Source organism: Microcebus murinus, chromosome 15 (genome assembly GCF_040939455.1).
Source record: "Microcebus murinus isolate Inina chromosome 15, M.murinus_Inina_mat1.0, whole genome shotgun sequence".
Taxonomy (NCBI): domain Eukaryota; kingdom Metazoa; phylum Chordata; class Mammalia; order Primates; family Cheirogaleidae; genus Microcebus; species Microcebus murinus.
The window spans coordinates 31420980-31448919 of record NC_134118.1 but is presented as its reverse complement, the minus strand read 5'-3'; the positions used below and the strand labels follow the sequence as shown (position 1 = coordinate 31448919).

General features: G+C 35.7%; 1 protein-coding gene across 7 annotated transcripts in view; it reads left to right on the top strand.

The window, feature by feature from the left end:
* Nucleotides 1-27940, top strand: part of RAPGEF2 (Rap guanine nucleotide exchange factor 2) — a 241484-nt gene that overhangs the window by 62557 nt on the left and 150987 nt on the right. For all 7 annotated transcript variants that reach the window (XM_012735611.2, XM_012735606.2, XM_012735607.2 and 4 more), the window contains exons 2-3: nucleotides 14486-14556; nucleotides 20434-20490. In XM_012735611.2, the coding sequence (XP_012591065.1) occupies nucleotides 14486-14556; nucleotides 20434-20490 (128 nt within the window). The remainder of the gene's footprint in view (nucleotides 1-14485; nucleotides 14557-20433; nucleotides 20491-27940) is intronic.

Sequence of the window (27940 nt, the reverse complement as noted above, 5' to 3'; positions counted from 1 at the left end):
CAAGCATATATTGTTTTAAGCATATATTGTTATTAACTATAGAAACCTTATACATTAGATATCTTGAACTTATTCTCCCTATCTGAAATTTTGTATCCTTTAGCCAATATCTCCCCACATTCCCATCCATAACCACCATTGTACTTCTGCTTCTTTGAGTTTAACTTTTCTGGATTCCACATATAGATCATGTGGTATTAGACTTATTTCACTTAACATGATATCCTCCATTTTCATTTATATTGTCACAAATGGCTAGATTTCCTTTTTTTTTTTCCTTAAGGCTGAATAGTGCTCATTATATGTGTGTGTATGTGTATGTGTGTATTTATCCATAGTTTATGGACACTTAACTTGAATCCATATCTTATATCTTAGTTATTATGAATAATGCTGCAATGAACATGGGAGTACACATATGTCTTCTACATACTGATTTCATTTCCTTTGACTATATACCCACTAGTGGGATTGCTGGATCACATGGTAGTTCTCCTTTTAATTTCTTTCTGTATTGCTTTCCATAATGGCTCTATTAATTTATATTCCTACCAGCAGTGAGCAGGGTTTCTCTTTCTTTACATCCTGTCCAACACTTGTTATGTTTTTTGTTAACAGCCATTCTATCAGGTGTGAGGTGATATCTTATTGTGCTTTTAATTTGCATTTCCCTGATGATTAGTGATGTGAACATAGTATACCTGTTGGCCATTTGTGTGTCTACTTTTGAGAAATGTCTATTCACATTCTTTTCCTATTTTTAATTGGGTTGTTTTCTTGCTATTGAGTTGTTTCTTATATATTTTGGATATTAACTCCTTATCAGACATATGGTTTGCAGATACAGTTGGCTCTCTATATCCTCGGGTTTTACACTTGCAGATTCAACCAATTGTACATAAAAAATAATTTTAAAAACAATAAAAATAACAATACAACAATAAAAACTAATACAAATCAAAAAGGTAATACAGTATAACAACTTTACATAGCATTTACATTGTATTAGGTATTATAAGTAATCTAGAGATGATTTCAACTCTATGGGAGGATGTGCCTAGGTTATATGCAAATTCTGTGCCATTTTATTTAAGGAAAATTCTCAAGGGCGAGTCCTGGCACCAACCCCCATGGATACTGAGGGACGACTGTATTTTCTTTCATCTCATAGGTTGTCTCTTTATTCTCTTCCCTTGGCTGTGCAGAAGCTTTTTAGTTTGATGTGAGTACATTTGTCTATTTTTGATTTTATTGCCTGTGTTTTGGGGGTCATATCCAAAAAATTATTGCCCAGACCAGTGTCATGGAGCTTTTCTGCTTGTAGTAGTTTTATAGTTTCAGGTCTTACCTTTTAAGTCTTTAATCCATTTTGAGTTGATTTTTTGTATATGGTATGAGATAAGGGTCTAATTTTAGTCTTCTGCATTTAGATGTCCAGTTTTCTCAACACTTATTGAAGATACTGTCTTTTTCCCCTTTGTGTGTTCTTGGCACCTTTGCTGAGAATTAGTTGACCATAAATGGTGGATTTATATCTGGGCTTTCTGTTCTGTTCCATTGTCTACTTATTAAACTGTCTGCTATTAGAGTGTAGAGTACACTGTATTTTACTTTAAGAGCAGAAATTAAGTATTATCTAAGTAAGAAAACAAAAATGAAAAACTAAAATGCTGTTCTCAGTATCTTGTGGGAGGTCTCTACAGCCTGAAACAATCTTGGCCAATACCACAGAATTACTGGTGCCTCCTTCACCCTGAGACATCCCTCCCCCTTAGAAATTCTTAATTACCATTAAAAGTTGAATAATAATGGTGGCCGGTGCTCAAAATAGAAAGTGCCTACTGTGTGCCAGGGCCCTGTTGAAGCACTTTGCAAAATCTTAATACTGTTCTTATCTCCATTTTACTGGTGAAGAAACTGAGCCCCAGAGAGGCTGAGTGACTTGTTCAGGGATGCAGAGCTTGTAAATGGCAGAGTCTGGTTCTGAATTTGGGACTTGTGGCCTGAGTGGTTCATAATCTTAGCCCATTGCCCTGGCAAGCAGAGAGTACAGAGGGGAGTTTGCTGGCAGGGCACACTCTGATTACCTACCTTGCCCAAACATCTTCCCACATTTTATACAAATTTTCCATCTGTTCCAAGGCCCAGAATTCTACCAGAAGTTTTAGAGATTTCCTTAATGTAAAAGAAATGTCTCTTAAAATTTTTTTAATACAAAAATCTTTGGGGAGGGTCAAAATACCTAGAATGCTTTTCTCTGGAAAATTTTGATGCAGAGAGTAAGAACTGGAAATTGGGGGTAAATAACTGGAAATTTGCTGTCACCCCACTTGCACATTAGTAAAATTACCCAAGTAGATATCAGAGACACTAGTGTTCGAACTTTTTGGATTTCATCAAGCATTGCCTTCTATGAATATCATTCAAGAATTAGGGTATTAACATAAGGTGGGCAATTAAAAAATTTCTTCTATTAATGACAAAACATGAGCTACTATCTAGTATCAATATAATTTCTAATAATGACATAAGAGCAAAAGAAAAGGGAGGTTTGTGGTCCTATAATAAAGAAGAGGACTTTAAATTGAATACATTTAGCTTATCAAAGATCTCACCACATTGTCTTCGCTCTTTCATTTTGCCACATACTAATAATGAAAATTTTCCTGTGGACCTACATTTGGAACCTTTGCGCTAGCCTTTGAAATGTGTTCTTTACCAGGAAAAGAGTTTTTATGCCTTCCTTTTCCTTCTTGTATGGATCCTGTAGTTCTAGGATATAGTAGCTGGTAGACAAACCCAACCACCCTTTGTAACGCTGGCTGTGAAGCAACACGTATTTTAAGTTATTTACAGGTATTTAGGAAATGTGGAGTGGGAACCATGGTCCCACCTTTCCTTCTCTTCGCCCTTTCTCATTGTGGTGGCTGCTCTGTGGTAGTTGCCTTCCCAGGAGGATCAGTCACCACACCAAGAGCTCTTGGCTTCCTTCTGATTCCCGGAGGGTCCTTGGTAGTGATGACCTGAGGGGGTGCAATGTTAGAGTGTTTCTGTCATGAAGGCAAAGGTCTTTTTATTTATGAATGTGATGGACTCTGTCATGGAAATCAGATGTACATATGTACATATCTAAGCTGTAATGCATGCATGCTACATCCTCTGTGAGTGGGAGCAGTAGAACACTTATGGTAGGGTAAGTAAACATGTTAGATTTTAGCTTCGAAGGAGAGTTCAAAACATGAATTGAAAGGTGGGATACATCAGAAACTATGGCCAACCTGCTATCACTTCTAGTGGAGCACTTAGTAGAAAATATGTGTTTTAAAAGTCCCTGAGTTCTTCTTCAGAATTCAGTAAAGTACTTCTTGTTCTATGATTGTTCTTCCCACACTCTTTCCCCAAGTGTTTATCCGATTGGATGGTTAAACTGTCCCACTTCTTTTCCCCTAAGTCTTTTATGGATAGTTCTGCAAGAGACCAATTCTGAATAGTACCTAAAATTTCCTTAGCATTTTAGCTTGTTTCTGACCAATAAAGATGGAAAACTTTAATTACAGATGTGGAATATTCTCACTTGCTTCCCTCATCCTCTTGAGAAATATAAAATTTGAGAATAAGTAATACTATGGGTGGTTGACTCCTCAGTAAAACATTCAAGATGGGAAAAACAGATGTCAAATTATTTTTGTCTTTTGTCCTAGAAAAATGGCTGCAATGAAGTTTTCTATATTTAAAACCTGCTTCCATTCAGAGAGTGCTTCCTTTTTTTGCTAAGAGGCAATAAAGAGCCTGCGTCCTTAGTGACCTGTTCTGGTTTGCTTTTATTAAGACTGTCTAAACTCTACCACTGTAGAACTATTAAGGTTTGTGTAGTGAACGGTTTAAAATGAGTCCTGTTGATTGTGCCTCTGGAATTAGGTCGGCTTTAGAAACTTGAGGCTTCCCGAGGGTGATTTGTGTGGACTCCATAGTCCCTTGTTGCAGAGACAGGAGTTCAGTGATGTATGGCAGCCTCCCTCAGCCCACCCCCATCTCAGCAAGGTTTCTACAAGGTTTAACCAGAGCCAGACTGTGTTTGGGAAATGAGTTGAACACCAAGCCGAAGGTTTTAACTGTATCGTTTGGAGGAAAATTTAGGGGAAAGGTGTTTGGTTGCCTTTTTTAAAAATCGAAATCAAAGGTAGTCCAGGAATCATTTTATTAGTGTGTGTGTCTTTGTGTCTCTATGTGTATACGATTTACATTTCTGTTTTTTTTTTTTTTTTTACTTAATCAAATGTTAAATTAAAATGTAATCATTCACAGCCTGCTAGCTTAATGATGCAGAGCAAAAACCAGTGCAAATAATTTTTTAGTGTGTTAATCTACACATGTGAAATTAAAATTTGACAACAAATTTTGCAGTCTGAGAGTCTATTAAAATAATATAGTTACTTTTAAAATGAAGATATCTTTTGTTGAGTTTATTCTTCTTGATGCCTAAGAGATATGAATTCTAGGAAGCAGTAGGGTTGGTGGTGCAATGCATTGTTCTCTAGGGGAAATATTTATACTGACTCTTGAAAAGAATTGTAGACTGAGTTGGACATTGGATATTTTCTTATTTGTTCACAAGTTTTTTGTTAAAACTAAATTGTTGATTTTTCTAATGAGAAATTTTAATCTTCACAAATGAAAGTTGCTTACATGATTATTTTCCCCAAGAACATGACAATGAACATACTGCATAATTTGTATTTTAAGTAACTAAATATAACACTGCTTGTTTAGGAATCATAAAAACTGCCTTGTGACTTCTATAACTATCATTTAACTCTTGCATTTTCTTCAATAAGAAACTCTTTGAGAATAAGGATTATAGGTTATACTTCATCTGTCTCTTAGCGTTTATGAAGTGCTTTCTACCTTCTTCAGCTCCTCTCTTGGTACGTGACTCCTGCTGTGAGCAGGCATGGTGGTGGCTCCTTGACACCCACTTGAAGTAAAGGAGGAATATGGGACAAGGGAGTGTTTTGTTGTAACTCACAAGCTCATTTTGTAATTTTCATGGTTAATGAGCTAATTACTGTATAGTTACTTTTGTCTCAAGTTTAGGAATGTTTCAAAAACAATTTTAAAAGTATATAAAGAACTCATTTTTCAATGGAAAATACCTAAGGAAATTTTAGACAAACAGGGAATAGCTTGAATCTTTTATCTTTTTACTTCTGGAATTCTCCATACGTGTGTCTCAGAAAATCACAATGTTTGAGATCCTTGTGGCTGAGGAAATACATCAGGGCCCTGTCACAGATGGCCAGTGAATCTGAATGAAATCGTAATTCTGGAGGATTGTTTTTCTTTAGGGTATAAATTAGTAAGATCAGAAACAGTATTTTGCCTTCATATGATTTAGGGTTAAAATACTTATTTTAGGAACATGTGTAAGAATTTTATTGAAAACCATACACGCTACCATGGGTTTGTTTCCGGCATTTTCCAAAAGTACGTGATGACTTTACTCTCTCAGGCATGAGTAACTGGGATGGCACAAAACACCTCAGCAGTCTAGTGAGCTGACATTTGCAATTGCTCTGGTGCTTTACAAAGGTGTAAAGGATGGGGAGGCTGGTTTAAAATAAATTTTCCCTGCTAGGGACAATAGAAATCTAACAGTTTTAAGAGGGGTGCTGATGGACTTGTTACCCCTCCCTGCCCCTTTTCTTTAGGGGCATGAAGAGAAAGGAATCATCATATTCTTTGAGATGATGTTAAAAATACTTTAAAGACCCAGATCTCTGTGCAATGGATGTGTGCCTGTGAGACCGATTACTGAGTGTTTGGGTTCTAGGGCAGGACCATGAGTTCGGTCTGCCACCTTGTGGTTATTTACAGAATTGTCTCAGCATCAGCCTCTGTAGGTATGAATTTTCCAAGGCGCTGAGCACCAAGATGGAAAACACATTCCCTCTGTTTCCTTCTCTCTCTTGTTCTCAGGGAGTGATCACGTTAGGGTGGTGCATACTCCTCCCCACCCCCAGCAGGGATGTTGCCCTTTCCTTTTTTTTGTACCCAATGCTTCCACAGTCTGTTGCTAGATGCAGAGATTAGAAACAGGTGTAAGAAAAGACAGTGTCTTTATTAAAGGCGCTTGTTCTTTGATTGAGGAGATAAAATATAAACCCCCGAAAGTAAAGTAAACCCACACAGAGCACATGTGAAGGGCCAAGCGTGAGTGGTAAAGGCAGGATGAAGTTCCATGGCTCACAATTGAAGTGGTCACTGCTTCTCACCAGGGGTAGGGAGGAGTGTGTTTGAGGGACATTGTGTTGGATTGCTGGCCATTGTATGGAAAGGGTAGGTGCGTATTGCTGTGTTTGGGCTTCATTCCAGTGTGGGGAGCCTTGGAAACAGGTGGTTTCAATGCGTTGTGCTTGAAACAGTGTTAACAAGTATGTGCTCTGGAGGTAATAGGTATCCTCTGCCCCCACCTCAAACAGCAGTGAAGACAGGTGAGGTTCATTTGAGAAGTTTTAGGCTAAAGTCATTAGTCTCTTTGTGTCGTTTGTGAACCTGCTAGGAATACATGTTATATAATATCGTACATAACAAGGTTCCCTGGAGTACATTTTGGGAATTGCTGCAAAAAGTAATGTTTTAGAAAGATTAACCTAACAAAATGTTGTCGTTCTATTTGTTATATTAAATTAATTAACAGCATTTTGTTAGGTTAATTAATTCAATTATTGAATTCACTATAACAGGTTTTCTTCAAATGTTACCTCAAACTTGTGTATTAGTTGTAATGCAAATATATTTTAAAAGAAAATATTACGTAACACTTTAATTTGTTTTCTAATATCATCCACAGATGAACAAATATCCAAGAATCGTGGCAAAATAAACTAGTCCTTCAAAGACAGTTTTAGAAACTCCAGTGTGACTTGAAACTTGTGGGAAGCCTCTTAGAATTTTAAGATTGAAATGTAAATATTTTAAGGAATTTTTTAAGGTAGAGAGTCTGTGGGTATTTATAAAGCAGACAAATTAGGGGCTGTTTATATTTTGTAAATAAGTCATTTGACCTTTTGGGGATACAGATATATTCTAAAACGATGCATTAATTTATAAAAATTGTGATTATATATAGTAAATATTTCAGGAATATTTTAAATTTTGTGTTCTTAGGATTACTTGGGTTTGTACTCAGATCTCATAGTAAACTCAGCTACAGTGTTTTTGAGGATCTATACGTGCCATGTGTTATGAAATTATGTGTTAATTTCAGCCACACACAGCCTTAGCCGTGGGACACACAGCTAGGGAGTGATGAGGACCAGGGATTCAAGTCTGCGCCATCTGACTCCAAAGCCCACATTCTTTCCATTGCACCCCTCGCCTTCTTAGGATGGCTCTTTTATATGTTTTAGTGTGAAGTCTCCTAAATAAAACTTTTAAACTTAACCACCATGTCAGTTAACACAACGTAACTTTGAAGAACTTCTATCTTTCTGCCCCTCCTCTCCCCTATTTGATTGTAGATGTGGGTTTGAGCCTTAGATAATCTAGTTTTTAACCCCCTTATTAATCATGTTCTAGATATAATTCTCTAATTCATTGTAGTGATATTTTGCCCAGAAGGGTAAATTCCATTTTTGTCTTTATAGGTTTCTTCTCTGAGGGATCCACAAGGGAGGGTATGCTAGAGTTAGTACAGTACGGTCAGGACAGTGTCTGGTCCTGTGACCACTGCTACTTTAAGCAAGATGGTGCTCCCTCTTCCTCCTTATGTTTAAATCTATAGACATTTACCACTTAGGCCACAACCTCCACAGGCCTAATTGTCACACAGTCTTGGCCTCAGTCCCTTGATAATTGAGATAGAGTCCTTTTTAAAGGAATCAACCTACTTCCAAATATAGCTAAATATATAGCTCACATATAAAATAAAACCCATTTTAAAGGAAAAAGATATGTATACTTTTTCTCGCTGTGCAGTGCAAAATAATCCCCCCTCCATTATTTTTTTTGTCGTGTACAGCAGCAAGGAGTCCGGAGAGGATAGGAGTGAGCGCACCAACATATGGCATGGGCAGGCAGTGGGGGAAGGAGATGGAGTTATCTTCTCTTAGTTCTCCGAAGACCATACTAAAATATGCTGGATGTTACTAGTGAATTCTTGATGGTAGCAAACAAATGAAATTAAAAGCTAGTTTTAAGTGAATTTTAAGTTAGCCAGGAGGCCTATTACATATTCTGAATGAGTCTCTAAGGAGAAATTAGAGCCAGAGTCCAAGATGTGGAGTACTTCTGACTTCTTTCCCATTAGGTGTATATTATGTTTACAGACTCTGAACAAGAGGGTTGACTTTGGTTAGGAGGTAAACAATAACTCTCCTACAGTACTTAGAGGATGCTTTTGGGTTTTGAACCTGGTTTACATTTAGGGCAAAAAAAAAAAAAAGTCTATTTTTCATGGGAAAACTGTATTCCAATTAGAGTGTCAATATCTTTGTCTACTGGGCTACAGTGGTTTTATAACTTTGATCTGCTTTCAAATAGCATCTAATTTTGAAAGAAGGATGTCCTTCCTAGAGTAGAACGAAAGGCTCATTGTTCTAAAAAAAAAATGCTGCTTCCTGGCTAGAGCAATATGTTCCTGTTTATCCTCAATGACTAGAGAGTTTGGGGGGAAAATAGCTTGCATTTTTTCAGGATCCTTTATAATAGTAATAGTCATACGAATTTTATTTGTCTTGGGAAGTACAGTTGGGAGGTTAGAAATTTCTCAGTTTGCATGTCATAGTTTCTTGACAAAAATGGAAATCGAAACACTTTTAGGTGATTTAACTTGTTTTGTTTTTCTATAGTCAAGTTTGTTGAAGCATAGTTCATTCTGTGAATATGTCTCTTGTTTGTGTAGAGAAAGAAAAAATTAAAATCTAAGACTATGAGTCCCCGAAGGCCATATTTTTCCTTGGGCATCTTAAGACAAAGTCTTGCTCTGTGAGGCCACGTATCTGGTTCTCCCTATGGGTGCACATTTCAGGTTGATTTGAGGAGCAGAACTTCCTCAGCACCCCACCCGCACTTTTTGTTTCCTTGCTGGGTAGAGACATTTCCAAGCCATCTAATAGATTTTAAGGGAAGTAAAGGGTGAGACTTCTGGGTGAGACATGGAGGAGGAGAAACAGGGGTGACAACTCAGGCAGCCAGGGAGTGGGGGTGGTTCCCAGCAGTGCAGAGCAGGATTGCTTTGCAGTGGCCTCTTATGCCTCCACTCTCCTTCCCTCATGCTGCTCATAGGTTGCATTTCTCTTGGTTGTGCTGCCTGAAATGTCATACCACTCAGAGATTTGTTTGGACTTTGGAAGTGCAAATGCTAGCAAAGAATTCAAGGAAGACAGTTCTAGGGCTCCCACCGATTGATCATTCTCACCTGCATTTATGTTCAGATTGCCTGCCCTTTCATTTTCGGCCCAGGGCATTGATCATTCACACCTGCATTTATGTTCAGTTTGCCTGCCCTTTCATTTTCGGCCCAGGGCATAGTGACTTGGTACATGGGTTGGCTAATGTGAGATCTCTGGACACCTTGTGAGAGGGATTTAGAAAAAGTTGATAGGATTCAAAAAGCAATATTTGCCTATTTCAAAGTATTATTAAGTCTACCTTGCTCCAGGAGAGGAGAAGAAAACTTATTTTCATTTTTACCTTTCAGTGCTGTTTATGCAATCTATAGTCATTGGCAAACTTAAATTTGGCTACTGGGCTCTTTATTGAAGAAAGCTTAAACGCAGATTCTTCGTTTCTTTCGTTTGCATTTCTTTCGCTTATCTTTAGTCAACTTTCATTCTCAGGGTAGGAGAGCAGAGATTTCTCAATGCCTTTGCTATACATAATTTCTCTGTTTTTTTCTACATACCCAAATTTGTGATGGTCATGTTCATATTGCATAGTGAAACATTACTTGTTTGTTGCCTGCCATCTAGACACCAATTTCTTACCACTCCTGTTAGCTATGATGAAGAAATCTCAAGTTTAGATACAATCTGTATGTAAAGCCATCTAGTTCAAGTGTGACAGTATTGCCATCCATTTCACAGAATACTGTAGAATAGTATTGTCGGCTCTCCTAGTTTATAAGCTCCTTGTGGCATTTGCCATTTGAAACAAGTTTCTTTTGGGATGACTTAACTGTAAGAGAAAATAGAAGAAACTCTGACTCTAATTACTGAATTCATTTAAGAAGTTTTTTAGTCTGGCTAGATATATAAAATAGTCACATGAAACACAGGATTTTCGGGTTGTGTATTGCTTGAATACACATGTTTAGGAGTGCTCCGCCAAATACATCATGATTATGTGAGGTGCAAATGTCTTATATGCAGGTACACACATACAGAAGGAAAAACTGCTTTTTTAATTTGGTCATGTAGTAATGGTGTAACAATGTCTATTGTCTCTTTCCTTTACTTTTTTATTTTTATGATGCAGGCTCAGTAATAACTTCCGAACTCATACATTATGTCAGTGAATTATAAGGTGGTAATATTCCATTGTTCTTTACATTTTTATTAACTAATCAATAATCTTATTTCATTTGCAAGTTATTATACATATTGTCTTAAGATAAAGAAGTAATGATGATTATTATTCATAGATACATTCTATTAATCAGATGAATTATACATTCATACTCAATATTGTTAAGTCCATGTGTATTATACTGATACACATGTGTCTGGCATAACTAACTTATTCAGTGTTGTGACTCTTACACAACTATGAAATTCCATATTGCAAAAGAGCAATAGATTCATAAAGTGCCATTTGATCAAGGAACCAGTCGTTTTATTTTAATTTTGTTTGGTTTAGTTGAAGGGGAAGATACTTTGTTATTTCAAGGACTGTTTACTGCCTATTCTCTTTTAAGGCTTTAAGGCTATTCCTTCCTTGATTCTGTCTCTAAGCTTCCAAATTCTTGCTTCTATAATATTCCTTTTAGGCTTCTCCCTCCTTTCCAGAAATAGATTTTAAAAATCTTGTTTTTTTCTAATGCTTTCCCAAATATACTTTTTGGCCAGTGTAAATTTATTTGCTTAATGGTTAAATGAATGTGAATAGTCTGCTTAGGTAAAAGCCATGTAGGCCAATGGGCAGATTGTAACAGGTTGACAGATATTTCGGTGAATAAAATGTTGTACTTAAAAATTAGAATCATGATATAAGCTCTTCAGAAATGGTAGGGCAGTTTTTCTGTCCTATTTAATGACTGCAAGTAACATATAAATTCATAACATTTAAACTAGAATGTGAACTTTAGGATTATCCGGAAGGACCTTTTATTATAAGTATTAAAGAAAGAAAAATTCTCATTAATTAGGACATTTTTATTGAGTTTTCCTAACTACAAATAGAACATTATGACTGGAGTCTGATTGCCTCTAAAGAAGGGATTTACTCGCTTTAGGAATGCACATTTTGTTATTTGGATGTTGGAAAAGGTTGTTTCTACGTTCTTATTTGTATTGAATTTATAAGGCCTATATTTACATTTCAATCTTTAGATTTTTAAAAGTCTTCTCAGAAGTATCAGACTACAGATGAATAAATTGAAAGGTCGTCAGCTTATTTGAAAATTGACCACCAGAGGGTGACATTTTAAATTCCCAATCTTGATAAATTTTAAATTGGGGTGATTTAAAATTATAAATCAAGTCTATTTTTTTCCCCCTTAACACACTATAATATTGTTTTAAGGACTACAGTGAAATATTTTAGGCTGAAAACCTTCTTAGTATCCTCTTAAAAAACATTTCCAATTTCTTATCTGGTTTGAATTATTATCATCTGTGCCCTTAATATACAAAATGTAATTGCACAAGAGTTCTAATTGTTCTTAAATGTTTTCCTAAGGCCACAATTTTCTCCTTAATTAAAAGGATTAAATTTAATCGAGGGAGTATTGTACTCTGTACAATACTGTACTCTTGTACACTGAAAAGTTGAAAACAATGTTGAAAGAAATTAAAGAAGACCTAAATAAATAGAAAGTCACCCCATATCATGGATCAGGAGACTTAATATTGGTAAGAGGGCAGTATTGCCTGAATTGATCCGCAGATTCAGTGCAGTCCTTTTAAAAATCCCAGCTGGCTTTTTTGCACACATTGACAAGCTGATCCAAAAATTCGGATTGAAGATGCAAGGCACTCAGAAGAGCCAAATAATCTTGAAAAAAATAGAAGAAGGTTAGAATACTGTATGCTTTCTGATTTCAAAGCTTAACCTTAAAGCTGCATAATCAAGACAGTGTGGTACTGGCATTAGAATAGACACATTGACCAATGGAATAAAATTCAGAGTCCAGAAACAAACTCTTACATTTATGGCCAATTGATTCTTTTTCAACAAGCATACCCATACGGTTCAATGGGGGAGAGAATAATCTTTTCATCAAATGGTTCTGGGACAACTGGGTATCCACTTGCAAAAAAGTTGGACCCCTATTTCATATTACATATAAAAATTAACTCAAAATAGATCACAGACCTAAACGTGAGTGCTAAAACTATAGAATTCTTAGAAGGAAATTTAATAGTAAATCTTTGTGATCCTTGTATTAGGTAATGGTTTCTTAAATATGACTCTAAAAGCTCATGCCACAAAAGAAAAAATAAATTGGATTTCATCAAAATTAAAACTTTGTGCTTCAAAAGGACACCATCAAGTAAGTAAAAAACAGAATGGGAGAAAATATTTGCCAACTATCTATCTGATAAGGACCTTCTATCCAGAATATATAAAGGGCGCTTACAACTTGATAAAAAGATGACCCAATTAAAACATGAATGAAGAATTTGAATAGATATCATTTATCTGAAGAAGTTACATAAATGGCCAAAAAGCACATGAAAAGATGCTCAGCATCCTTAATCCTTTGGGAAATGCAAATCCAATGCAAATTCCCAAATCCTTTGGGAAATGCAAAACCACAATGAGATACCACTTTACACCCAGTAAGATGGTTAAAACAAAAAAGACAATAACGAGTGGTTGGCAAAGGCGTAGAGAAATTGGCATTCTCATATGTTGCTGGTAGGATTATAAAATTGTGCAGCCCCTTAGAAAAGCAGTTTGGCAGCTCCTTAAAGGGTTAAACCTAAAGTTACCATGTGAACCAGCAATTTCACTGGTAGGTATATACCCATGAGAATTGAACATGGTGTTCAAACAAAAACTTATAAAACAAGAGTTTGTAGCAGCATTATTCATGATAGCCAAAAAGTGAGAAAAACAGACATGTCCACCAATTGATAAAATGTAATATACATCCATAATGAAGTATTATTTGGCAATAAAAGGGAAAGTACTGATACGTGCTACAACATGGATGAAACTTGAAAACATTTTGCTAAGTAAAAGAAGCCAGTCCCCAGAAGTCATATATTCCATTGTGAAATTTCTATCATGAAATGCCCTGAATAGGTAAATCCATAGAAATGAAGATTAGTGGTTGCCAGGAGCTTGGGGTAAGGAGGAATGGAGAATTACTGCTAATGGGTACAGGGTTGTTACTTGGGATGGTGAAAGTGCTATGAAATTAGTGATGATTGTATAACAAACTACTGAGTGAATTTTAAAAGGATACATTTCATGATATGAGAATTATCACTCAATAAAGCTGTTACTTAAAAAAGGAGAGGATTATTTTACACATTTCTTAAAATATCTTTAAGTTTTGACTAAGATTTTGGGGAGGAGTAAAATATGCACTCGTATTCTTGTTATCATAAACTTTGTGTAATCCTAGATATTCATTAGAGTATTAAAATACTAATTCCTTGCTGGCTTCTTAAATATGAAAATAAATAGGACTTTGAATTTGTACCTGTTCTGAACTTTCACTATAACTATAACTATATATATAGTTATAACTATATCTTTCAAATAACTTTGGATCTTTTTTTCTATTTACTGCAGTGTGATCTAGGAAAACAAAGCATGTTTCCTTTGTTAAAAGAAAATATTTAAATGTAAATATATATATAAGAAAAGTCATTTTGGTAAGAACTGAAAAAAATTGAATTCATAACTCAATTTTAAGTGTATTCTTGAAATAATGTGCATCAATTTTATATTGACTAAGAAAATTTAATAATGGTATTGGCAAATATCTATGAAATTAAAACCTTAGATTTACTATTTTGATGTAAAAGGCACAAAATAGGTAGTTAAAAATAACTAATGAATTTATTTTCATTAATTTGTCAATTTATTTTGTATTTTCAGTAGGTTTTGTGCATATCCCCAAAGCAATTGTAATGGATGACATTTATGCAATTCAGCTTTTCTTTTAATGTTTATTTTAATGTCTAAGAAAACATGTATTTTTTTTTAAAAGCTATCCATAGCTTAATTTGATCTGTAGCTATAATGACTTATTTTAGAAACCTCTTTTCCTGACAAGTCTAATAATTCCTATTCTTTTCTTTTCAAACAGGATCTGGAAATAGTGTACTCCTATTTACATGGTATGGAAGCCTTATCAAACTTGAGAGAGCATCAACTTAGGTATGTCATTGTAATATTAATTTAATAATAATGGAATTTAATCAAATAACAATAGAATGCTTGAATTTTTTGCTTTTATTATTTTTAATTGACTCAATCATTATACATATTTATGGGGTACAGTGGGATATTTTAATACATGCATATAATGTATAATGATCATATTAGGATAGTTAGCATATCACCTCAAACATTTATCATTTCTGTGTGTTAGGAACACATTTTTAGCTATTTGAAAACATACTGTAAATTGTTGTTAATTATAGTCACCCTATAGTGCTATAGAACACTAGAACTTACTCCTCCTGTTATGAATGCTAGAATTTTATATGATCATTTATTATAGCTAAGAAAAGTTTAAAGAAAACTTACGAAAACTCTTCATCCAGCCCTTGTACTTGTACTTGGCCTTATAAGTTTTATAAAATTATATTCAATTGTATCTGATAATTTTTGACATTTTTGTCATAGTAATCTCCCACCCTCACCCTGGTGTTTGTCTCCATGAAAATAATAAACACTACTTGGTGAATATATCAAAAGTGGCACTATTTGCCATATTGGCAAATAAAAATCTACTACTTAGCACTCAAATTACATTAGGAACCAGAACTTCCATCTATCTATTTCAGTAAATTTAGGGGATACAAGTGCAGTTTTGTTACATGTATATGGAACACTTTTAATTATTCAAAGAATGATCAGGTTCATTATTTTAGTATCTAGGTCTTTGTTGCATTTATTGCATTACATTTGTAATGCATACAATGTATACAAATGCATACATTTATTGCATTAAGTAGACTGCATCTTTCTGGGAAACACACTGTATACCATTTTTGTTTTTATATGGTCTGCTCATAAAAATCTCAACACTTCTGTTATACAGTGATACAGTAACTTCATTTATGGTTATCTGGGCTTCTTATTAAAGAATAGAAGTGAATTTACATTAATTAGAATAGAAAATAAAGGACTCTGGGAAGATGAATAACGTATAAACACCAAGTAGGACATAACAGGAAGGTCTTGTTTTCTCCAGCTCTAGCTAGTTGTGTTGAGGCCAAATCAGAACAAAGAATGAGGACAAGTGATTTGAGGAAAAGGAAAGAGAAGTTTATTAATTTGCCGGCAAATGAGGTGGGCAGCAGACCAGCATCTCCAAAGACCATCATCCTGCCTTTAGGCAGAAGTACAGGGCTTTTTAAGGGGGAGGATGTTCAGTGGTTAGGCTCCTGGGCTCTTGTCTGTGACCAGTGTCACACTTTATGGCTTTGGGATATTTTTCAACTATAGTTGGTGGTTTCAGTAGACCTTACCTCCAGTGAAGACCAATCTCATGACCACCCTCATCCAGACAATTATATTGAGCCATCTCCTGTGGTTTAAGATGCTAGAAAACGAACAGCAAAGAACATTTTCCTGCCCCTTTGATTACTGGCCTCGGGCAGGAATGCAGGTTTTAATTCCCAGAAAGGGCTGGGGATTTTAAAGAGATAAATCAAAAACATTTTGCTCTTTTTCAGACCTTTACCTCTGTTACACCAGCAGTTTTTAATTATGAAAGGAATACTTTTTCTATGTATTTCCCCTTTACTCTTTAAACACTAATTAATTTGTGAGCATGTCAATTTCATATTTAGTTGTTAATTGAAAAATGTATCAAGAGGATTGAGCAGTTCTAAAATTAATTTTTTAATGAAAATCATTTAAAATAGATTGCAGACTAAGTGTTTAAAAATTCAGTCAAGTTTTATTAGAAAGGGACAAAACCATTGGGATTTTAAAAGATGGTTCAAATTAGAGCAAGAATAATTTTTAAAGTGTGTAACTTTCATTTTATGTTTTGCGATGACAGCTTTTCCAAGAATAGAACTGTAGTAGCAATTGTTGATTTAATCAAGTGTGGTTAATCCTTAAATGCAAATATAACAAATTATTAATAATATGCAAACACAAATGACACATACCCCTTGTGCCCATAAAACTAGACACGTAATATTTAGATATATTGATTATATTAGGTTTGTTTACAGTGTGTGGTTATAAAATTATTTAGATAATAGTAATTCCATGAAATAGAATAACGATTTTTAATACTTATGGAAATTTTTATTACAAAAGTAGAAATGTTGATACAATGAAATTTCATACCCCCATCAGCCAGCTTCAGAACTGTCAACTTTCTGAAGTTTTGAAGGTAATTTTTGGTTAGAAATACTTGATTAATTCAAGGGTATAGTTTGGTCTGTTTACATACACCTTGCAAAGTTTGTTTTGGAGCCTGTACAGTTTTGCCTGTTGGGAAGAACTTACAGGGTGGGGCCTTTAAGATGTTTATCTTATTGTGCTTATGTTGAAACGTCACATTTATGGAAATCATGAGCTTAAACTGATTTAAGTCCATTCTTAGAACAAGATCAAGATACCAAATAATAACAAAAATAGAGGTACAGATAAGCCCCATGACTTGGATAAACTATGTATTGCCATTTTTGTAAAAAAAAATACATCTGGCTTAGAGAAGGTATTGTCTTTGAATTTTATAAATGTGTTACCCTGGGATTAATAGAGAATAGTCAGTTAAAATTCCCACATAATACTGTTTTCCAATTTTAGGAAAAAAGTGCTCTTAATCAAGATTTTCAGTTTATTGAATATTGGGTAGTAGATCAATGTTAGTGTCCTCCCATGAGGGGAGGGGAAGGGGCTTTCATTTACTTGAAACCTTCAGCTCCTTGCAGTGTTGTGGAACAGTTAAAATAGATGTCACTATTTTGCTATAGGATCATAAATGTGAAAGTTTTCAGATCTTCACTTAAAAGCTATATTTTTTCAACATGATTTAAACTATTTTTCTAATGTGTACCCCTTTAATCTATACAGACTAAAAGCAGCATATTTGCCAAAGGGGAAGAGAAGGCTGTAGTGTGGAGTGGAAACCAAAAATCTGTGAGAAGTAGAGCAATTGTTTAGGGCTTTTTAGTATGGAAACAAGAGCCTGCTGAAATATATGTTTGTTTTCTTCAGCATTTTGGATGAGTGTAATTGTCATTTTATGGGCAGCTTTAGATCATTAAGGAATACGTTTTGGTTATAATACTCTCTAGGAAATCAGGGGAGATCAATATGCTTTTGTTAAAACATTCCTGACAAAGGTTAAAGACAAAAAAAGCATTTGGTTCTGATTTCATTTATTTACAACATTGTCATGTCAGAAGCTTTATCAAGATTTTCTGATATTACTGGTTACATTTATTTATTTTATAAACAATTATTGATCGATTGCAGGCCAGTTGTGTGCTAGAAATCGATGTAGACTGTGGAGACACACCTTTGGAGTAGATCAAACCATCACTGAACTTACGTTCCTAGTGGAGCAGACAAGATTGAGATAATGGATCAACATTGTTTTATTCAGATGTTAGTGCGTTGAGTGTAGTAAGAATGGGTGCTGGGCTGCTCTGACTTTGGTGTCAAAAGGAGGTGACATTTGAGTCAGGGTGGCCATGCAAAGATTTCTGCAGTGTAGAGGTACCCCAAATGCTCTGTCATGGGAACAGGCTTGGTGCAGGGGAAGGCACAATGGTATAGTAAGTATAGCAAATAGTATAGGACCTTGTATTCAAAGATAAGGAGTTTGGATTTTCTTCTTGAGGTTATGGAGATGAAGAGCAGAAGTGTGAGATGATCTGACTTAATGTGGAAGCTACGTGGAGAATGGACAGTAGATATGCAAAGATACAAGTATAAGTGTATACTTGTGGTCCTGGTAAGAGATAGTGGTGGGCTAATGATGGCTCATACTAGATTTTAGCAAGGCAGATGAACTTGGTCAGTTTTGGAGGATGCAGTTTGGAAACAGCTGCTAGAAGAAAGATGGATGTGAAGAAAAGAGAAGAGTCAAGAATGATGACTACAAGGCGGTTGGCCTAAATGTTTGGATGCTAATTTTGGGAAAGCAGCTTTTGAAGGAGAAATTAAGGTTCTGTTTGGGACATGTTAAACATGAGGTGGCTATTGCACATTCAAGTGGCTACATTGAGTAGGCATTTAGATGAGTGAATGTCTCCATGAGCGATTAGGTCTGGGTCATTGCTTTCGAAATCATTAGTTTGTAGATTAAATTTAAAATCATAATCTGAGATTACTTGGGAATAGAGAAGAGGGCTAAGGCCAGGTTCTTGGAAATGATAACATTGAGAGGTCAGTTAGAGGAATAGAATGGGAGGGAATCCAAAGGATACCCAGAAAATGAGTAGTAAGTTAAGTGGAGAAAACTAAGAGGCCAAGGACAGGAAGCCTAAAGAAGATAGTGCTATAAGGATAAAGAAGTAATCAAATGCTGCCAAGAAGTGAAATTAGGATAAGGACAGAGAGGATTGGGATAACACGGGGGATGCAGGTTACTTTTAGATCACTTTCTTTGAAGTTTCAGGGACCAAATGTTAGAGAGTGGGGAAGAGGGTGAGAAAGTGGAGGTGGAGTATATGGACAACTGTAAAAGGAGAGTTTCTGTAATGGAAGAGCAAAATGAAGATAATAGTTGGAGGAGCACGTGAAGTTAAGAGAGGATCATCACTGCACTCGACAGGTGGTGTGCAATGATGTGTTTATATATTGGTGGGCGTGATTGAGTAGAGAGGGAGAAATGTGTGGTAATGTGGGGGAAGGAGGTAAGCTTGTAGGTAGGAATGCAGGGTCTTGGGAAGAAGGAATGAGATTTAGGGTGGAAGTAAAGAGGCTGAGGCCAAGACCCTTCTATTCTAACAGGAAACAAGGCAGAGCCTGTTACTTCATTTGAGACCAAATATTTTTAAACTCATCACTTGTGACATCATCCCTTTCCATGAAGAACTGGGATTCAACCTGTTAAAGAAGAATGTGTGCTTAATGATGTGTGTTCAAGATTTACTGCTGCCTCCTGGAGTTCAGTGAGAGTTAGTTGGAGTGTTGGGAGATGAGACTGAGGATAAGGGCCTCTAAGGTAGGCTGGTGGCAGTGGGAAGAACAAGGAAAAAGTGTACCCCAGAGAGGTGTTGGATTTAGTAAATGGGAAAGAAACTTGGATTTGGGTTGATTCCAGTGTTTCACAGGTTGGAAAATATTAGTCCCTTTGACCAAAATGGAGGTGCTGTTGCAATAATCACTTTTGTGGCAAGCTTTTTCTATTTACTAGTTTCTTCAAAAGACAGAATAGTCTTTCTCTGATATGCATTTCTGTCTTTTGGAGAAAATTTAATTGGCTTAATACAATTGGATGCTTCTTGAAGATGCTGTTCTTGAGGTCATTTTGAATATTTAAATATTATTCATGTTTTCCATAATTTTTATAATATAAGTTTTTTTCCTTCAAGATGAATCAGCTGAAATAACACATCTTTAAGGTTCTAAAGCCTCCATTTAGTCATTGGTAATAAAAATACTTAGTTAATATAAAAGCCTACTTTTGTCTGAAATTCCATACTGTTGAGTAACATTAACTTTGAGCCGTGAATGATGTTATCACTTTTTGAATGAGTAGGTTTTATTTCTAAGTTTTAGGTTCCTACTCGTTCTCTGTTTACCTTGGGGAACATTAATTTGTCCATGCCATTTACAGAGTATAAAATACATACAATGTTTTCCCCCATAAAACAGGCAGAGTGAAGTTGACATCTTATTAGATGTTTTTTTCTAGCATATCTTTACCAGATTTTATTTTGTTTTATTTAATTTTGTTAACCTAGGTACCAAAAATATTCCTCTTGAGGCTAATAAATGATGGTGACAAGCCACGTAAAATAATCTTTCTGGACTGCATCGCTCATTTAAGTTTTTAAACTTAGTCTGTTTTTAATGACAGTTGTTGAACTCATGTCTTTATCTCTTTTGCAGGTTAATGTGTGAAACTGTGAGATATGAAAGACACGAAGCAAATGAAGTTTTATACTAGTAGGTGTTCCCTTTCTATTCTTCATTTCCTTAAGGTATCAAAGGAGTGTTAGTAACAGCTGGCTAAGTTAGCATTAACTTATTTTTGTGTTATTTTTTGTAATTTAGAAATGTGAAACATTTGGACTGTTTCCTGTCATAAGTGGTAATAGTCCTTTCCTGATAAGTTCACATTTGTACTTTATCTGTCACATGTAGGTAAGAGATATTATTTCACATTAATAGAGTATTTTGACATTTTTATCATTATGCAATAAGAAATGGTGTATAGTCTTTCCAACAGAACAAAATATATATTCCCACAACCATACCAGATGAAAAGCTAAGATAGCATAAAGACCATATTTTAGTTTGTACTTATTTTTAGAAACAGGGAAATAAAGCTGTCCACACATCTCCTTGGCTATAATTTCATCTCTAAATAATATTGACATTCCTTATAAGATGTGTAACATATTCCTTAAAAAAAGATAGTGAATTTTTAAAGAATGTAAGAAATATACAATAGATAAATAATGGCATATTAAGAGTGTATAGTCTATGATTTACTAGACATATTATTTGGTTGATGATGTTTGTCATGACTGTTCTGTTGACTTTGCCTTCTGTTTTTCAAAGCATTTATTAAATAATTACTAACTTCCAGGCATATTATAGGGAATATTTACTGAAATGAAAGAAACATAGCTTCTGCCCTTAAGGAATCCATGATCTGTTGTGGGAGGTAGAAATAGAATAAAAGTAAAACAACAACAAAAACTATCATAACAAACGAAAATAATCGTGAGAACGTAGACATGTGCAGAGTGTTGCAGATGTGTGCGGGAGCTTTCAGGGGAAGTGGGGAGAGCCTCAGAGAAGTGGCCCTCTGAACCAGGTCTCAAGGTGTGTCCGGGAGTCTAGAGAGGCTGTTGGCAGAAAACAGACGCAGGTGGAGGGGCCTGGCCTGGTGGCGGGTGTGCCCAGCCTGTGGGGCGGGTGGGGTGATGGATGCCGAGAGGAGAGAGGCCACCGTCACACTTGCTTGTGAAGAGTTGTTTAAAAAAGAGGCTCCATTCTTTAGTCAACTAGATATGAGTTTTTTCTTCCTAAATAACATTTATGTTATGGAAAATCACAGACACAATATTAGAGACAGTGTGGTATGGTGGACCCCCAAATACTCATCACCCAACACGGTGAACTCATGGCTGACTGTCTTTAGCCTTTCATTTTCCCTCTCCTGACTCCAACTGGATTATTTTGAAGTACATCCCAGATACCATATCAATTCAATCGTGGTTATTTTGACATATAGCTTTAAACAATAATGACTTTTAAAAATCTTAAATACATTATTATCGCCAAGTCTTAACACATAACTCTTTAATATAAAAATATATTCAAATTTCTTTGTCTCAGAATTTTTTTTTTACAGCTTATTTGAATCAAGATCTAAATAAAGCCCATCCATGTGGATTGTTGCTTTCTTTCTTAAGCTCCTTAATGGTAGGTTGGCGGCTGGTTTTTAAGCAGCAAAATGATGTGATCAATTGCCTCCCAGCCCAACTTGTCCCCTCAAAGATAATTCCTATGGCTATATGAAAATAGGAAGGGTGGGCTAGATTGGGTGGCCTGGCGGGACTGTGAGGAGAGGGTTGGGGTGGTCTTAGGTGGTGAGTGCTTGACCTGAGGCAAAGCTGAGGGGATGGAGGAGTGAGGATGGATTTTAGAGGAAGATGCAGGTGGATAGGAACTGGCAGGATTCTTAGGTTGTAACATATGAAACTGTGTTCGTAATATGTTCATAAACGATGCTCAGCAGCTAATTGTGAATATCCCTTGAAAACTTAAAAGAACATACATCAAATGTAAAAGTAGTAAATAGCCAAGACAGTCCATAATGAGAAAAGTAATCACAGAGGCAAATGTCCTTATTATTGAAGAAGAATTGAAGAAATGAAGATGCAAATAACTTAAAAATATTTGTTTCTTTTAGGAGCAATAAGAAGCTATCAACAGAATGGGTGTACAAAAATTAGGGGTAGAAAACTGTTGAATATTATTGATATTTTTGAAGCAGTCCAGTGGCAGTAGGCATCAACTTTCTATTATTTTGTCCTTCCCTTCTGAAACATGGCCTGGGCAGTGTGGATGATGATGATGATGAGGTGACAGCAAACATTCAGCAAACACTTGCTATGTCCCGTGTACTCTGATGTGTGCTTTATGTGCATTAATTTGCTTAGTCGTCATAGATGTCTTGTGAGGTAGCTGTTACCATCATTCCCGGTTTTACACATGGAGGAACCGAGGCTTTGGGAAGATAAGGAACTTGCCCAGGATAAGGAATTGCTTAAAGGGAGACCTGGATTTGGGCCCAGACATTGTGATTTTTACAGGCTTAGCTCTTATCCTAGTCACCAGCATTTTCCAGTCTTTTTTATGCCATGACACCATAAAAAATGATACTGCTTGTGTCCATGCTGGCATAAACACACAATCTCTCCCTATCCTTGTCCTCCCCAAAGGGTGATGATAGTGGCAGCTGAAACCCATCAGGAGCTCTGCCTCTGTTACTGTGACTCCCCAGCTGTTTGTTATTATTTATTACTCATTTAAGTTGAAGGTAGACTGCAGTGTTTTTAAACATACCCAGCTTTTCTTTTTTAAGTCAGTTTAGACAGTGCATGTGAGCTGTGCTGATAATGCAGAGCCATATTTTAGATAATCCTAAATTGAATGCATTTGACTTCATAGCTAGAGTTGGTTATAGCAGTTGCTCATATTTGACTAGTTAGAATTAGGTGACAGCGTTCGTAAGCAGTGAAAAGTCTGTGAGTATTCAGTATATCATGATTTCATAAGACTGAACATTCACAGAGACTAATTGTAGATTCACATAATCAGATTTCTAGTATTTGGCCAGTTTTGTGATGAAGTGTGACTGAATTATTTTCTTCTGTGATGTTTGAGCCAGCATGCTTCTGCTCTTACCCATTTGTGTAAGTGCAGCTTTGAAAATTAAAGAACACTCATATTTGTGGTATATGTAAATCTGTGCTAATTTAATAATAGTACCCCTCTTTTGGGGACCTGATGTTACTACTTCATGGGGAAATGACTTGTTTTGTTCTTGTTTTCCCACCAGCTTAGTTTAAAGAACATACTGTAGCCAGAAAATCAAAGGCTTTTAGACTTTGGTTTAATGACCAAGAGATGAGTAGTCATTTTCCTCATTATGTTTGTGTACTGGTGACTTCTAAGTCTATGGTTTTCATAATTTTATCAGGTAAATATAATATTCTTTTGATCTTCCTTTGTACCTCATTTTACTCATCTATAATATGGAAACATAATAATAGTTCCTACTCTTCATGGTTGGTGTGAGGATAAATGCAATAATGCATACAAAATGCTTAGAATAGTTCATCTATAGTAAGTGCACAAAAATGTTAGTGCAAACATCATTGTCACCATTGTATTGATAATTTACATTTTGGTCTCCCAATTTTTTAGTTGCTTTAAACTTTTGTTAGGAAGGAATACTCCTAACATTCCTTATGTTGTAAAGATATGGTAGTGATGTTTTAACTCTCATGGTGTTATCGTTTTACCATAAACCAACAAGTAGACAAAAATGTCATTTTAAATTGTATTGAGATTGGGGGAAGAGTTGTGGTTCTGGTAAAATTGCTTTTTAAAATTTAGAACTGCCTGTTTAGAATTGACTAGTATTTGTTTGCATTAGAAAGTTAGATGGTCTGGACAGTGGTTCACGGCCTGTAATCCTAGCACCCAGGGAGGCTGAGGCAGGAGGATTGCTTGAGCTCAGGAGTTTGAGGCCAGCCTTTGCAAGAGTGAGACCCAGTCTCTACAGAAGATAGAAAAATGAGCCAGGTGTGGTAGTGTGTGCCTGTAGTCCCAGCTACTCAGAAGGCTGAAGCAGGAGGATCACTTGAGCCCAGGAGTTTGAGGTTGCAGTGAGCTATGGTGAGGCCACTGCACTCTAGTCCGGGTGATGGAGTGAAACTCTGTCTCAAAAAAAAAAAAAAAAAAAAAAAGATAAAATTATTTGAACTTTACAGAATGAGAAAGACTGCCATGTAATTTCGCCTTCCTTTTGTTTATTATCTACTATATGTTAGGTATTTTGCTGTCTTGGGCATACTAAGGTGGACAGTACAAATGCCTAACCTGAGAGGTCTTAATTTATATTTGTCTTTATTTATGAATTTAGTATGGAACGAGATAAACATATGTGAAAACACCGAGTAAATAATAGTAAAAGTTGCAGCATTGCATCAGTAAGCAGAGGAGTTGTCAGTTGAGAATTTGTTTCTTCTGAATGCTTAGAACCTGGAGCCATCTCCTACTACAGCATGGAAACTCAGTTTTTAAAGCTGTCTGTTCTGCTTTAGTTTTTCCTTAATGGCCAGCCACCCTCACTGTTTCAGTTCAATATATAATTACGCTTAAAATGCTCAAAACCTTTGGACCAGAAATTCAACCATTGGAAAAATTTTAAGTGCGCACGCACGCGAACCCAAATTATAAATACATGTAACTCTATATCTCAACGCCTGTTTTCCACATACATCACACTGGATATTTTGGTTTCCAAAGGAGTTTTCATAGCACTTTGTTAAGGGGTTTATCTCTCTCTATTCCAGGAGAGGAAATTGTTCCTCTATAAAAGAGCTGCATTGAGGCCTATTGGGTCTTTTAAAGCATTTTCATTTAAATCTGTAAATGTGCAATTTAGAACTGCAAGCCTCAGCGGAGCTCTCATTGCTTTTAGCAGTCTTTGCACTTGTTGATTTGGCTTTCTGTTTTCACAGCAGCTATTCCCACTGCTCTGCAAGGCTGCTAACCCCTGGCACATGCCTTCCCACTCCTACCCCAGCTGACTCTGCCTCAAGCTTTGCTTTGTGTTCTCAAATGCCCCAATTCATCTGTGTGTGCATTTGCCTCTCATCCCATTCCTGCCTTCAGGAGAAAGAGATGTCTTTTTGCCTGTTTGTTCTCATCTTCATCTTAACTGCATCTTGCCCTTTTTCTGCAAACTGCAAGTGTGCCATGATGTCTTCCTTCTTAGTAGTTGTTTCTTTCTCCTCGGACTCTATAACCCATATGCAATTATTGCACCATTTTTTTCCCTTCCTGATGTGGCCAAACTTTTATTTTACATTACTGTCTTCTTGTTTTTAAATTATTACAAAAGCCCTCATCTACTACTTAGGTTGTTCTAATTTTTTTCCTCCCTCTAAGAAGCAAGATCCTTCAAATCTCCTTTCCTTTCTTACCCAGCAAGATGTAACCACTGCTTTGAAGTATCTTTTCTGTTCATGTTTCCATAATATTGCTATCCTTGAATGTATATGTAAAGAAAATGGTGAGACCTAAGATTTTCTTTTATTTGAAAAAAATGATATCTTTAAAGAATTAGCCTTTGCACAGAATTGTAGGACAAGGGTGTTCAACCACCAAGCCTGGCATATTATGATGTACGTGTCTATGTAAGTGTGAAAATTCAAGCATGCATACACCTATGCCCACACATACTTAAGAAGGATTGTTTTATGTACATATGGTGATACTTTAAGACTTCTTGACAATGATGATATTTTTAAATGAAAATGTTTTATGTTGAACAGAAGAATATTTAAATAAAAATATTAAAAATGTAATGGAAGGCCGGGCGTGGTGGCTCACGCTTGTAATCCTAGCACTCTGGGAGGCCGAGGCGGGCGGATTGCTCAAGGTGAGGAGTTCAAAACCAGCCTGAGCAAGAGCGAGACCCTGTCTCTACTATAAATAGAAAAAAATTAATTGGCCAACCAGTATATATACAAAAAATTAGCTGGGCATGGTGGTGCATGCCTGTAGTCCCAGCTACTTGGGAGGCTGAGGTAGAAGGATTGCTTGAGCCCAGGAGTTTGAGGTTGCTGTGAGCTAGGCTCACAGCCATGGCACTCACTCTAGCCTGGCCAACAAAGTGAGACTCTGTCTCCAAAAAAAAAAAAAAAAGTAATGGAAACTCCATGGGGTAGGGACTATGGGACTATGGTTATATTTTAAGTTTGCATTTGCCATGCCTAGTACAGAAATGGATGTTGTCTGGTCTGTTATTTTTTGTGGTTTTTTTGTTTCGAAGGAAGGAACTCCTTTGATCTGTAGATAAAGACCTTCATTGTGGTCTAATTTCCTCATCATAAGGCTGGTTGCATGTCGTTAGGTGCTAGATTCTTTGTATCAATTTTCTATAAAACTAGTTAGTGACTACTTAGGGAATAAAAGCCTGTTTAAAGTAACGTATACTAGAAAAATATGGTTTACTTTACGTGCTTTCTGATAAATGCGGGTTAGTGGTGCTATTGTTGCAGCCCTTTGCTGTAGAGATGGCTTCTTTAGTGGAGTTGGGCAGATTTAGCTTTGAATTTGACTCTTTCTGGGTGTGTATAAGTTATCTTTAACCTTTTTGAGACCCAGATTACGCTAGATGAGGAACAGATTCCTTGTGAAGATGAAATTGTAATGTATAAAGTCTAAATGACAAATTTTCAAAAGAGCCAAATTTTTCCAAACGAGTCAGTTTATCCAAAAGAGCCAATTTTTTCAGATCTGACTGCTCCATTAAATTTGATAAATGGTTCCTAGAGCCTTTGGATTTATCTCTTTACCCTCAGTATAGCTGAATCATTGATTTGATGTAATAAGTTTGTAATTTATATTGACATTTTTCCTTCTATTAAAAAAAAAAGTTTATTGAATAATTTCATAACTCCCAGTGCATCATTTTTTCATTTCTTTTTTTTTAAGTGAATTCTATAAATGTAAGAATGACTACATTAATGAGCCTGTAGATTTGGGCTTTATTAGTTCTTCAGTAGTTTATATTGTTCATTCTGCTGGTGATGTGCATTATCATGATTTTTTTAAAAAAATGGATGTTCACTATGTCCGCTATATTTTCAGTATGAAGCTAAAATGTCCTTAACATTTTCATCAGTTTTCAGAGTTCTTATTGAGGTTAACGACTTACCCTGTTTATTGGTTCCAGGCCCCTATAATTGAGTTGCTGTTGACTGTTGAATAAGGATTTTCTGAAAAACTTAATGGTGCTTTTTTTTTCCCTTCAGAGTTTTTAATTATAAATGAAGTAATTTTCTTATAATTTAGAACTTTTAGGAAATAGAACAGAAATTACCCTCTACTTTAAAAATGTTACTTGTTTTCATAATGTGGGAATTTATACATCATTTATATGCTTATATCATTGAATATTATGAATGATATCATTTTAAAAATTTTGTTCTGAAGGTGGAAAATGTAAATGACAAATCCTTTAACTCTTGGTAGAGCTCTTTCTAAAACATGATATATATACTTCATGCATTAGTAAAAATGGTATATGCACTTTACATTTCTTTTGGCCTGATATCATTGTTACAGTCACTTACTGTGCTGT